Source organism: Dufourea novaeangliae, unplaced genomic scaffold (assembly GCF_001272555.1).
Source record: "Dufourea novaeangliae isolate 0120121106 unplaced genomic scaffold, ASM127255v1 scaffold110, whole genome shotgun sequence".
Classification (NCBI taxonomy): domain Eukaryota; kingdom Metazoa; phylum Arthropoda; class Insecta; order Hymenoptera; family Halictidae; genus Dufourea; species Dufourea novaeangliae.
The window spans coordinates 323,292-338,441 of record NW_015373985.1 but is presented as its reverse complement, the minus strand read 5'-3'; the positions used below and the strand labels follow the sequence as shown (position 1 = coordinate 338,441).

Below are 15,150 nucleotides of genomic sequence, written 5' to 3'. Positions count from 1 at the left end.
ATTTACCAAATTAAAAATTATATTTTCAGTTATTTTATCTTCTTTACTATTTACATTTATTCCATAGAAATACTTCATATCTGAATTATTTGTAAAACATGAGTCTCATAATATAGTGTTGATCTGCGATCTTAAAGAAAACTTAATATTTAAAAAAACACACACATAAATGCGTATACGGAAAGTCTTCGTTTATCTCAAACTATAAATCATCCGTAGAGCGATGGTCTGACTTTAAAAACTTGTTCTACTGCTACGGAATGAGACAAACAAGGATTTATTAAAATTTCTAAATCTTAATCATTCTTTACACTCTCTTAAGTAATAGAAGACTTTTTAATGAAAATGTTATTTAGGGTACCAACTAACACGTTGACGACGACGGTGGTCATTGGTGTCATTAATTATACGAAAAAAACATTGAATTTCTAAAGAGCTTTATTTACAATCTCGTAAATATAGTGGTAGAATAATAATTCAAATAATGACTGTACAAGTCTTTTCAGAAGTAGTTAAATATTTGATAGTAATAATTTATACAAACATAATTTCTCACGATATTGTCGCAGTAGTAAAAATTCGGGCAGTCAGTACATTAAGTAAATAATAATCTGTAAGACTAATTGCATCAATATATTGTATTCCCCATATCTTTATAAGAACTCAATGAGTCTAAAAAATAATATTATTATCTCTGTAATTTATTTATTACTAAGTGATACAAAATAGAAACTCCTGCGTTTAAAGGATCCGTATTATCCACTTTCCACAACACATAAATTAGATTCTTGTGTGTTATTATCTTTTATTGTTAATTTTCTATATTCTTACATATTTCGTTCTCTGTTTCTATTTCCTATTCCGTTATTTGTTATTTTATCAATAATTACGGATTCCTTTCTACACATGGGCGTAGCCAAGTTACCACTCATGGAGGAACAAAAATATTAACACATCGACTGCCACAGTGAAAAAGGCGGTACGTAGCCAGACACACTTTCTTTTGTTTTTAACACTAGTACTATATATAATTATATCATGCAAAAATATTATAACTCTGGGAAGGGAGAGGGGGGGGTGGGCAAAATCCAATTTTTTTCTTGTAAGGTGGGGCAAAAGCCACTTTTTTCCGTCCAAGAGGGAGGGCAAATGCCTCCCCTGCCCACCCTTGGCTACGCCCATGTTTCTACATAATAATAACTTTCTGTATATTCCTGTAAATACTTCTGTAAATTTTGTTTGTTTATTTTTGTAAGTCTTCTTATAGTTCCGCAGAACTTTTGATAAATTTTGTTAAACTTTCCGTACAGTTGCTATAAATCTTTGTAAGCTCTGGTATAGCTTCAAGCATTATTGTATATTCAAACTTTTCGTTTGTCCTCTAGACTTCCAAATTCTATTTTCACACGATAGATACAGTCCGGAAGAATGCATACAGAAAACATTCATGTAAAATAATATACTACATATCTATGGAAAAATAGGAGATTGGTTACAGTCCTAAAAAATCAACAAAAATAATACAATAAACCATATGAAAATTCATGTTAGATTTTTATTATTTTTACATGTTCACAGTTCTTATTTTATAAAGATTACACATGTACATAACAATGTATTATATAAAGTAAATTATCATTTCAAGAAAACAAAAATATCTTGGTCATCGTCTTCTTGCTCCATTGGTGAAATTCTATTTGTGATCTCTTGAACAAAACTAGCACTAGTCTACTGTGGTGACGATGTTTCACTCATTTCAGGAACGAATTCAGTTATTAATCGTGGGTGTTCGTGTTTTAGTTAGGCCATTATACAGTTCTCTGTAACCGACCATTAATTACTTCAGATCACGTTGAAACTTTCCTACTCGTTCCTCATTAGGATCATGTTTGACAAAGGATTGCCCAATTTACTGGCCAGTTCAAAGACCTTCATTCAAGACCTTTCATAAAAAATTGTTTCTTAGAATTTGGGTCGATCTTGTTAAATCAAAACAGATCGTGTAAAATGAGAAAGCAGTTTTTTTTCTAATTCGTGTTAAATTAAAATAGTGTACAAAATGTTCGTATAAAAACAAAATTTGGCGTACTTGTATATTGTACCAAAGGGTTCATAACCCGTTTATAAATAAACATTATATGATATTAAAAGTATTCTTGAAATGTTATAACTTTCGAAATATCGTAATAAAAATCGATTCTTTCAAACATTCCCCCTTTTCTGGCCCCTTAAGGTAGCTCACGTATTTGCTGTCGTATCTAGCTTGGGCTCTGTATGACGATTTATATTTTTGATCAATTGTATCAACTTCATTTGAATGATTAGTATTTTAAACTACTTCAAAATACTGAAATGGAAAACTACAAATAAGTACAAAGAAACAAAAATTATTCTTCCTAATTGTAAAAAAAATTTAATTTGTTTTTTAATTTTGAACAAAAAATTGGAAAGTTCGACGAATAAACTAAAGGAAAACAAGTGATGTTGACGTTCATAGCAGACATGCGTAGAATATAATACCAAACGCATTAAAACCTAAGATTGCATATATTGAACTTAATGTTTAGTTTTCTTTGACCATTAACATATATTTTTTCCATGCCATCATAAAAATGCCATCACCGTAACAAAATCTACAACCGCCTAATTATTTATGAAAATGTCATTTTTTGTAACTAAATAAGAAGTGATTAACTTCTCAGTATTAACTACAGATCCATAAGACTTGTGTTAAAACGAAATGTTTATAACGTCCCTTTTTCAATAATTTAATCGTTCAGTTTGTGATTTTTTGGTGGCAATCGAAAATTGAAGTTTTTAAGAATGTTCTGTTCAATTTTCAATTAAACTTATAATTATTAAAAATTTGCGTAAGCCGTCTTAAGGTGATCAGGTCAAGTTGTCCACCCTGTATATCCCTCCGGGACTATAACTGGCGTTACGTAACAGTCATTGCTAGCTACCTCGGTCCCGAACCAGATCTCCAAGCATGGACAGTGAAAGCCGACGAATACCAACGATCCCGGGTGCTCGCTATCCGTATTGTCGGTGGACCAGTCGGATAAACGAAATACACACGTCACGGTCATGTGTCTGATCGATGATCGAGCACTGTCCTCTTGACGAAATACCAATCAGAAAATTGCCCCAGCGAGCAATTACTTGGAGAAACTACACTCTGACCCCGTTTTGTTTTTGTTTTTTATTTCCTTCGGAAATATTGCGTTCGTGTCGTAAGTATTCTGACCGCAGAAGCTGCTACAAATAAGTATTCTGAGCTTGGTATGACTAAGACTTCGAACATTTCATTCACTTACTGCGTATTGAAATTGTATAAAACAGAGACTTTAACAATGCTTAAATGTCGTCGGTTTGTTTTCAATCTAATGGAACCGTTGATGAAAACAGTCAGTTTTTGGTTATTACTAGTTTGTGAAAACTATTTTACTTAGTACGATTTGAATTTACTCAAACGTCTGCTGTTTGGACCTTGATGACCTTGATCATAGACAGTGAAAACTTAGTAAATATTTAATAATTAAATAAGAGATGTTTATTATGCAAAAAGTTCACCGTCAGTGTAGAAAATCAGTTTATGGTTATTACTAGTTTTCAAACACTATTTTACTTACTACAATTTGAATTTACTCAAACGTCTGCTGTTTGGACCTTGATGACCTTGATTATAGACATTGAGAACTTATTGTTAGTAAATATTTAGTAATTAAGTAATACATTTTTATTATGTATTAAATTTGTATTATAAGTAGGTTGTGTATTGAAATAATAGTAATTAAAATAAACGTAGCTGTGTTAATTAAATAACAGTTGTTATCGTTGATAATGATAAGCTGCAATACATTAATGATCATTATGAAGTAAATTAATGTACTAACATAAAAGTTAATACGCCTACATTAATTGACAAATACAGTTTACGTGTACAAAATTCAGCGATCGTAGGCATAAAATTTCAATTTCTTTTTTTGGATCGCTTTGAAAAATATGCATATGTGAAATATTTAAAATAGAACAATTATTGACAAAAGATTTTTGTGTTTTAGTAGATTAGCTGAAAACCATTCTTTAAAGTTATAATGAAAATTGAAAACATTTATAAAGGAATGGATTACGTAGTATTAATTGATAATTGAATTTATGATAATTTATGAAAAAATATGAAGTAGAGCAGCAATAATAATACTTACAAAAAATGAAATAAATAAACGTATTTTGCATGAGAAATAAACATGATACTTCCAAGAACATGCGCAATAAAAAAATGCATAAAAAAGTAGATAGCATAAATGAAGTTGTTATAAATTTAAACTTAATTTCCGTCACGATAAAAACAATGTTAACGAGGAAAACAGAATAAAGAAACAAATAAAATACGTTAGTACAAGAAAATAAAACACCAGATTAATTAAGTTGATTTTACCATTAAGGATATTTTAACTCTCAATTTATTCCATTAGCGAATAATTACCGCTTATTAAAGGAACGGAAAATTTTTAAACAATTATGGAAGATCTTCAAAACAATTTAAGTGATTTACAATTTCTATTTTCCTGTGTCGATAAAAATTCGGTTCAAATTACTGTACACAAAATGTGTAATCTACTTTCTACCGTTATTTACGTAACAAATAGAAGAAATAAAAATACAGGAATGTAAATATAAAATAGCAAACAATTTTCGGTTCAAAGCTCGTTTTCGACGGTTTCTTCCTGCAATGCATTGGTGCATCAAAAATATTCTCTCAATTATTCCAAATCGACCGAAAGTTCAAAGCTTCATAATTTTATAATAGCGAACTAGGCTCGGCCACGATGAAAATCGTTCACGAGGGTCGCGGAGTGCGCGTTTCATCGAGCACATCGTAAATTACGTAAAGAGAAAGGTTGCAATCAGGCGAATTAAGTGAAATTGTCTGGCAACCCAAAGAGCCATTATCCGTCGGTTATTGTATTCAAACAAGATCGATTTTCAGAAATTTACATCGAGAACCGCAATTGGAGACAATTCGCCGATATTTTCTATGAAATAAAATGTAGAAACCGCTCGCTGACAAATATCAAAATATTTAAAGGCTACTTACGTTACTTATGTCCCGCAGTATTCTCTTCCTGTTTCGGTAAATTAGTGTAAAAAATTCGTTGCTTTACAGTAGTTATTTATTCACTTCGGATATTGTAATTTGTTTTAACCAAACAGGTAATTATTTTATTGATTTAGTTATGTAGGGCGTTTTGCTTCGATTGACCTTCAGCAAAGTCTTTGAGGAAACCAGTTTTTACATAATAGACAATATACTTAATTGTGATTGACCACTATGGAAATATACAAAGATGTTATTGATGTTGATATACACTTTATTCCATCCGTGTTCAGTTGCAGTGCCTGTATTAATATAAACTTTGTTACGTATCTTTTATGAGTGCAGACAAATGAAACACCCTGTATATAAATAATAACTTGTACAAGCTATTTATTTTTATTCAGATACCGTTCATTCATTTTCTAACGTCAAAATTGCTATTCTAGTAACTTCAGTGGTAACGGAAAATATTTTCAAGGTGGCCGACTAAGAAAAATGGCGTCCTAGTATCATGAATTCTAGATATTCCATGTTTGATAAAACAAAAAAACAGAAAAATGAATTTATAGATTTTAGAAAGTATATTAAAGTTACCGTTAACTGTTTCAATCGAAAAAAATAATTTTCAAATGTAAAATTTGTTGGTGGTAAATTAATTTTTAAAGGTAAAATTTTGTGAATAAGAATTTAATTCAATTTGAAATTAGAATCAATCGATGTTAGAATCGATTTCAATTTTCCGACCAGAAACTCCGGTAAATCCTTTCCAGAACGTTTCGTAGCTATTGTAAGTTCCTTTACGGTATGTTAAATCGCGGTTACCGATCCGCATTTTCCCGTCGACCGTAACAAGCCGCAACAAAGTTATCGTTTCTGTTTAATTTCCGGAGTGTAATCCGTTTACATAAGGAGAAAGGTGTAACTGTCGTGGGAGGTTATATACAAAGGCCACAGATTTACGTAAGTGTATCACGGGTTTTATTGTTCCTAAATGTAAAAAAAAATAAGTAAAAGAGTTAAGCGTTAGAGATGCACCGCCGAGTAACTGGCACCCTTGTCTTTACTTAGTTCTTGTTCTTGTAGTAGTCCTCGCTGTAACAAAGAAGACAAACACGCGAATAAATACTGGAAGTAGAAAAATAACAAATAATGTTTTCGGACGAAAGATTACTAAGAAATTACTTGTATTATATTTAGTGTTGCGTTTGGTGTATCGCATCGATGGCTATCGAAACCAGATCGCAAATTTTCATCTGGAGAATTCATAACCCAGGCATATTTAAAATCATTTGGAATTATTCTGAATTAGTACACCCAATTATTCTTGCACTATTCTCGAATTATCCTCAAAGTATTCCTGAATCATTCTCAAACTATTCTCGAAGTACTCTCAGACTCTTCTCAAATTATTCTCAAACTATTCTCGAATAATTCTCAAGCTATTATCGAATCATTTTCAAATCATTCTCGATTAATTCTCAAGATATTTTCGACTCATTTTCGAAATATTCTCGAATCATTCTCAAACTATTCTCCAATTATTATCATACTATTGTCTAACTATACTCGAATTAATCCGGAATTATTCCTAAAACATTTTCGGAATACTCTTAGACTCTCCTCGAATTATTCTCAAGCTATTGTCAAATTACTCTCAAACTATTCTTGAATTGTTCCTGAATTAATCTCGAATTATTCTCTAAGTATTTTCGAAATACTCTGAGACTCTTCTCGAATTATTCTCAAAGTATTGTCGAATTACGTATCCTCAAACTAATCGCGAATTATCCTCAAACTATTCTCAAACTATTCTCGACTTATTCTCAACCTACTCTCCAATTATTATTATACTATTATCAAACTATCTCGAATTAATCCGAAATTATTTCCAAAACATTCTCGGAATACTCTTAGACTCTTCTCGAATTATTCTCAAAGTATTGTCGAATTATGTATCCTCAAACTATTCGCGAATTATTCTCAAACTATTCTCTAATTATTCTCGAATTATCATCATACTATTATCTAACTATACTCGAATTAATCCGAAATTATTCCCAAAACATTTTCGGAATACTCTTAGACTCTTCTCGAATTATTCTCAAAGTATTGTCGAATTATGTATCCTCAAACTATTCGCGAATTATTCCCAAACTATTCTCGAATTATTCTCGAATTATTCTCAAACTACTCTCGAATCACGCTTGAATCCTTTCGAATTCGCATTATACATTAAAATCTCACTCTGCAAAACTCACCATCCAGGTACATTCTCTGGCTCGGTACATTTGAAGCTGTCCTCGCTGTAGACAGTGCCAGCGTCGCATTGTCCTTTCTGCGGGTCCACGCCGTTCTTGCAGATATAGAACTTGGCACAGTCCTCAGGATGGGGATACGTAGGATGTGGCAGGATCCTGCCAAGTGGTCCCGCAACATCGCCGTCCGGGCAAACGAAACCGTCGTCGAGGACGTCTCTTCTAACATTCTCGCAGAGTCGGCTGGCGTCCGCCGCCCACACGCAACTCGACATCTTGTCCTCGTAGATCAAACCGGGTGGGCAAGGTAACGTTTGTGCTACGCCGTCGATGCAATTAACGAAACGATCGCAGGCGGTCGGATCCTCGTGCTTGAAGTATCCGTTAGCGCGAGGACATCCTTTGCTTGGTTGTGGCTCCTCTGAAAAGCGAAAACGATGAAGAGGAACAGTTCATCGCTCTAGTTCTTAATTGTTCTATCTCTACTAGTTTCTAATCCGAGAAAACTGAGTTGAAATTTTCCGAAGTTTAATATTACAGAAGCGGGAAAGTAGAAAAATAATAAATCCCACTAAGTATAATATTATCCACTGAATAGCTATTTAGTACAATATTTAACAAAATTTTATCGTATTATCAACATCAATTTCTAATTGTTATTAGTATTTGGAGATATAACCGTCAAGGAAAACAAACTTTCGTAGTTTCGGAGTTAAGACTCAAAAGAATATTTGTTGTCTTCTAGGTTGAATTTTCTTTATATTATGGTGAATTTGTATTCTTGGGACCAATGAGACGCGCATAGATTGAGTAACTAAATTGTTTTGAAAAATGGAATTAGGACAGTTAACAACTCTCGTTAAAGGTGTGAAAACTAAACTTGAAGTCAAATAGGCACACACATTTTCGCGTATAACTCTTAAAGTACAAGAGGTAGAAAAAACATTTTTCAAACAAAAGTTTAATGGTACAGTAAAATTAAATAATTTAGGAATGGAAGCCTTAAGTTGATCACCCTGCATTTAGTATCTGTTGACAAGATCAAACAATTTTTCCGTCGTCCAGTAAAAACGTAACGAAGACATTATCCTCGAGACGCTTCAGACTTTCCGAACGATCCAACAGAATGGAATTCTTTGATTCAAGTACTTCCGATACTCCCTGTATGCGAATCACATGCTAATCAACGCGTTAAATGAACCTCCGCAAAAGGAACAACGAAACTCTTACCCAATCCTTCGAATGGAATTCCTCGGTTCCTGAAAAACTGGGAAAGATTAACATATGGAGATTCGTGGCAGGACCGCAAAAAAAAATGTGATCGCGTTGGAAGAAAGTAAAACGTCGAAGAAAAACTCCGAGGTTCGTAAACGAATTTTGGCGGGGAATGCACGTAGGAACCGGTTTCGGGCCCAATTTAGTACATCTTTCAGCGACACTGCGACCCGAAAGTCTGATCGTTACTCTTTCATCGTGAGGCAAGGCCGAAACGGCATCGAACGGAACCGGAATTCCATTTTTAGAGTCGGAAACTTCGGTTCCAACGGCAAGAACGAATTTGAATCCGTGAAGTTATACAGGGTGCCTCCGAAAGTTATGTACAAGCGTGTATTAGATGATTCTACGTGAAAAAAATAAGTCAAAAATATAGAATAAGATTTTTTCATTTGAGACTTATTATGGGGGAACACTACTGTGAAACTTTTTGCAAAATCGATTTTTTTTAATGCATTCTCTTAAAGTTAAACTCTTCAAAAACACTATCTGAACATTTCAAATCGATATTCGAAGAATTTATAAAGATACAGTGCATTTTGATTACATATACAGTGGACTCTTACGATAATGCCGCGGCCGGGGCTGTAAGAGAGTAAAATTCTCGGAAACGGCATTACGTCGAGAGCCCCCTTCGTAGCGACAGCATACGCAACGTGGTGGGAAAGCCAATTTGTGTGCGTGAAAGGGAAGTGCCTCGCATGGCAATAGGCCAAGCGGCAATATCGTAAGAGTTCATTGTAATAATTTCAAGTGAAACTTTAAACGCGTTTTTCTTGAAACGACATTGTTCTAACCGGCGGGTACGATAACTGTGTCGATTTTTATTCAATCGACTTGAAATTTTGACAGGAGTCTTAAAACAAGTTAACCTTCAATTGCACTTACGGATTTTGAAATTTTATGAAATGTACCCAAAAAACTGTCCATTGTTTGCGGATTTTCGACACTTTGTTTTCTAAAGCGCGCCGTTTTTGCAAAAGTAGTTTTCTTTAAAAATCCGCACGTGTAACGGAAACTAGTCTAATATAGTTTATAAAAAATTATTTGTATTTGACTTCAGAGCTGTTGTTCCAAAGTTACGCATCCTGCCAGCGACTAATGATTTTTTGGGAGGAGTCTAAAAGATTAATGGTATATTAAAATTTCTGAATATTTTTCTGTTAATTTTTTTGTTTTGTTAATCTCTTGGGACATTGTGCTAAAATTAGGTAATAAATCTTTTTTGGGTGGAAATTGTAAATTATTCCTGAAAAAAATTCTTATAAAAGGTTTATTTTCCCGGCCCTTGCAGTGGTATTCACCCTTAATCTAAAACACATCTATTCTTTATGGTAGCAAGTAGAAACGGAATGCAATGAACGGACGCGCTAGCCAAGTCCCATTCAATAACTGCACGGGTATCCAGCAGACTTTCAAATTTGATTTTCTCGAATACGAAGCCTCAAACGAAAAAATGTTATTCCACACTTTGTTCTTATCTTTTTATGCGGAATGACACCTAATACCTGCTGGTACGTAACTTTTGAAGGCAACCTGCAGGTCGACGGGAATCGCTATCGAATGCTACCAACTTTACACGCTACTGCCCAAAAAGTATTACCTGAATTGTACACTACTGAAAAATTGTTAACATTCAATGTTCCATAACTTTGTCGACATTCATCTTTTCAAATGAAAAGCTTGAACCTTCCACTTTTTGTCCTTTTTGTTCGATTTTATTTAACTTGGAGCCCAAGGAGTAAAATCTTCCCTTTTAAAGATGATTGTAGCATTCAAATTGTTTCTCGAGGAATGAATTGAAAAACAATAAAGTGTACAAATTTATGGTATTTATTTCACAACAATAAAAGTAAAATAATATTACAATTACATAGTACAAAATAAAGAATAAATAATTATATTAATAATGAATATTGTTTACCTTCGTTTATTCTTTATTTTTTATTATGTTGCTTTATTTTACATGGTAAAATTGGAATTTCCTGTACTGTTATCATGTTTTTTGTCTATCTTTTATACCGTAACGAGCAAAAGTATTCGTACAGTAAAAACGTAGAAAAAAAGTTATATTTTCCAAATTATTAATTGTACTTAAACATATTAACATATTAACATATTATGACAATTATTAGAGTTGAATTTTACTGTTAATTAAATAAATTTCTTAAGAAATGATATAAATTATTTTATTAATTTTTGTAAAATAGAATATGAGTACAGTATAGTTGCATATACAAAAATAAAAGCATATAATATGTCATTGCATGTATTTAAATATAGCAGATAATATTGATAATATAGCACCTTTTATTCTGCATTTTTATGATAATAGAATAATAGGTAATAGTCAAATCCTCACAAAATCCCATACACGTAAAAAACACAAAACGTCAAAGAATACATGTATCTAGGTGTATATGTATAAAGTTTCTTCATTATTTCAAGATATAAAATCTACCCTGAGAAAATGTGCCCAACATGCTGTTTAACCTCTTTGCACTGTTCAATAAATTATTACATTACTATATTCTAAATTAAACATGGCCCAAGCTAAAATCTAATTAAGGAAACATACTTACATATCGCTTGATCGTTATCATGTAAACTGCTAGTGTCAAATTAACTTACAAGTTTTTCTGACAAAGAATATATTAAATGTAGCAATACGTTATCCACTATTTCTCGACGAAATCGAATTCCTTTCTATGGAAATCAAGAATCTATACTGTCTCACTTGTATTTGCAATGATTTTTCAATATCCTACACCATTTGTATTCAGTGAAAAATGGAGAAGATACCTTTAACTTAAAGTCTATTGCTTCATCATTAGAAGAAATAATGGACTACTTATTTATGCACCTAATAATTGAAAGCTGAAGTCTTACATCAAGTCAAATTAACCCAAACATTGCAGGGTCGATTTGACAAACAAGGGTCAGATACGGGCAAATTTATTACCTAGATAAAGAGTTTCGAATAACGAATAAAAGATAAAAATAGTACTTCCCCATTTCTAATTGATTAAACGTGGAATTTCCAATTTTTATAATACAATAATTTTTTTTCTGAAATCAGTAGACGCTTAATGTTTTGACAGTTTTGACACTAGAACTACCAAAGCGGTCAAAATAACTGACTATATTTTTAACTCCTACAACAATGATTAAAATGTAACAACAATACATTTCCCCAGATCTGTCACAACTTATATTGCAGTATAAAAATGAAGAAATTATTTTTTTTTAATTTTTTTAATAAGGGTTCTACGTCGCATCAACTACAAAGTCATTAGTAACGTTGAACAGTCCTTGTTGTTTTATTATATTTTGTCTATTAATTTTGTTTCCTTGATGACGCCGAGTACTCTAGTTATTTTGTTGTTATTCAGATTTTCGTGGAGTCAAGGTTCCAGCTTGTATTTGTTGCGAAGAATGTCGTACTTTGGGCTGACCAGTATTAGATGTTCTGTCGTCACCGGTAGACTCTTCGCATGAGTTTAGCAAGAAACTCCATGATATACAGGGTGTCCCAAAAAGACAGGACAATCCGCAACATGGATATTGCTCTTGCAAATACAAATCGAAAAGTCCTTTACCCTTTGGAATTTGAAGCTCCATTTCCGAGACATTAGTAGTTAAACGAACTCGACTTAACAGTTAACGATCAGCTGAGCGAACAGAGGTTAGTGACTTGGGTCGACGACCCAGACTGGGTTGAGACGAGTCGTCTGACAAACGACAAATTGTCAGAATTGAGCAAATTTTATTTCGAACAATAAATACCGAATAACGAATAAAGTTCCAAGATGTATTCGCAAATAACGAATAACGATTTTATTCGACGAAAAATTATTCGCTAGTCACGAATAAAGCGTCATTCGTTAGTCGTTATTCATGAATAAGTCTTTATTCATTATTCTTATTCGTTATTCGTTATTCTGAACTAACTCCGCAGCGAATAAAAGTCAGGAGTAAGCGACACCACTTCCCGTCCATTAAAAAAAAATAATAAAGGGGAACCCTTTTCTAGATGGCGATTGACTATTGATGACGTTTCCTTAGCTATAGAGTGGTTCTTTTAACTCGAGCTTCTACCACTTACAATACCTCTGTTTCTTTTAAAATAAATTTTCTATTATATTTCTTGTCATAATTACGCTGCTTTGTTATAACTATGAATACTTTAATAATTATTATTAATACTACTCATGAGTTAATCTATTTTCATAATCTTCAAATATTTTCTCGAAAGAAAAATCGAAACTGTTACGTCGAATTTTATAAATTTCTCGAACTCTCGCATACAGCACGAATGATTTTAATTAACTAACTATGACATTATAGTGAATCTTTATTTCATTAAATTTGTTTTCTAAGTAGGATATTATAAAGCGTTGATACGTCATATTATAATTAATTTTACCGTTAATCAATTGCTTAGATTCGCCTAATGTTAACAATCCCTGACTTTGAGCAAATTTTATTTCTAATAACACAGAAAAATTATTTATGAATAATGAATAATGATTTCATTCAACAAAAAATTATTCGTTAATTACGAATAAATGTGTAGCGTTATTCGTTATTCCAAATAACTTCGTTATCTCTACGCGCTACGGATCTGTCGTCACGGTACTTGGCTTCACTTCCTACCACACTCCACTCACACATTCACTCATGCACGTATACGCCGCTGGTGCGTGCCGCCGATGACGTAAGCTTTTTTCGCTGATTCCTTCGAATAAATTTTTTTATTCTCGCATAAATTCGTTCTATTCGCAACTTTTGTTCGAATAACGCCCAACTCTGCTTCGAATAAATTCTTATTTGAATAAAAATTGATTCGTTATTCTCGAATAAATTCGTTTTATTCGCAACTTTTATTCGAAAAATTTATTCGAATTTTTATTCGAATAAAACCCAACTCTGTGAATTGTGCAATTCTTGACTGTGTCTGCGCATATGTATGAGTTCGTTTACTTGCTAAAGGACATTTCGATAGGTATTTGCATGAGAAATATCCGTGTTGGGGATTGTCCCATCTTTTTGAGACACCCTATACATAAATTTGAGTATTTTCAAAAGGTCATGTTTATCCATCAGATAGAAATAAATATACTATCTAGTGTCAATATATGTATACCTAGTGTTAAACCGCTGACTACATTTGTCAACTACAGTAGACGCCTACTTTATCATTTTCGTGACTATATCTGAAACATTTCTTGACAATCGGAAGTGCGAAACTTCTTTAAATGACATCCAAACATTAGAAAAACGGTGTTACTGCGACTACTACTGTTTGTTATTTATCGTGAGCAAAAGCATTGTTTATAAAAAAAATATTTGTAAAAATGTTTAAAATAATCCTTAGAATGACTAGTGGTTCTTGTTTTATGAAAAAAAATGTTTGTACAAGATACCAAAAAGATGCAATGATCCGGTTAAAGGTCAAGATACAGTAAATCGTCGATAAGTGTTCGAAGGTTCCTCGGCATTGACCATGAGAGGTCCCCAAGTGTTACGCTGACTTTTTAATGAGGTTCAACACACTTGGAATTCTCAAGCCAATATTTGTTTCAGCCGCATATGACGATTCAATTATGAAATATTTAATGTTCAGTGCCCAGGAGCCTTCGAACACTCATCGAGGATTTACTGTACTGTCATCTCACTATCTATTATTCAAATAAAATCGTGTTCAACTCTGACAAGGATGAATATCAAAGTAGAAGAAAAAAGCAGGGGAACTTACGAAGAAGATTTCTGTCTCCACATGGCACATTGGCCGGTACATCGCACAGCTCCTTCTTAGGGTTGTCGTCCCTAAACACCAGGCCGTCTTTGCACAATTTCTCCTCCGCTTTACCGTTCAAGCAAACATAGTACAGGTCGCATTGCTCCGCGTCCGGAAAGAACCCCTTCGGTTCCGGGCACCGAAACTGCGCGCTGCTCAAGGTCACCGCACTGACCAACAAAAGGGTGAACACGCGATGGTACATGGTCCTCTGTCTCTCTATTCCTTTTTCCTCTGACCCTCAACTCGAAACCACCGACCGAACACGATTCTCCCCTTTTTTTTTCTCTTTCTACTATTCTGCTCCTCTATCTCTTCTTCGTCTTCTTCTTCTTCTCCTGGCTGTGTACTCCTGGTCTGGTTCGTGGACAGCGGCCGTAGACAACGTGAGTATAAACCGTGAGTGCAGGCCTGAAACTGGTCCTGATTCGTTCTGTCGACGGCAACCACCACTGCATCCTTCCTTGCACATTTCACAACCGCCCCCACCCCCTCGCGCCGAAGTTTCGCCGAAACCACCTTTCTCGCTTGCTCTCCCTACGGCCGTTTTTCTTTCGACGGGGGGGAGGAGGAGGGGGCAGTGTCGATACGCGTGTGCTCAGGCGGCCCAAGAGATCGAGACACCCGTCGCCACTCGGCGCGTGTTAGGCGCCCAAGACTTCTTATTTTCACGCCACAGCCGTCTCTGGGTCTGCATATAACCATCCATACACCGATAT

General features: G+C 33.8%; 1 protein-coding gene across 1 annotated transcript; it reads right to left on the bottom strand.

Annotated features, from left to right (window-relative positions):
• Positions 1 to 6,165: 6,165 nt before the first annotated feature.
• LOC107187325 (peritrophin-1-like) lies at positions 6,166 to 14,636 on the bottom strand. Its single transcript, XM_015575397.1, has 3 exons — positions 14,390 to 14,636; positions 7,360 to 7,777; positions 6,166 to 6,193 (listed from the first exon to the last, which is right to left on the bottom strand). The coding sequence occupies exons 1-3, from the start codon at positions 14,634 to 14,636 to the stop codon at positions 6,166 to 6,168; spliced, it is 693 nt and encodes a 230-aa protein (XP_015430883.1).
• Positions 14,637 to 15,150: the final 514 nt, after the last annotated feature.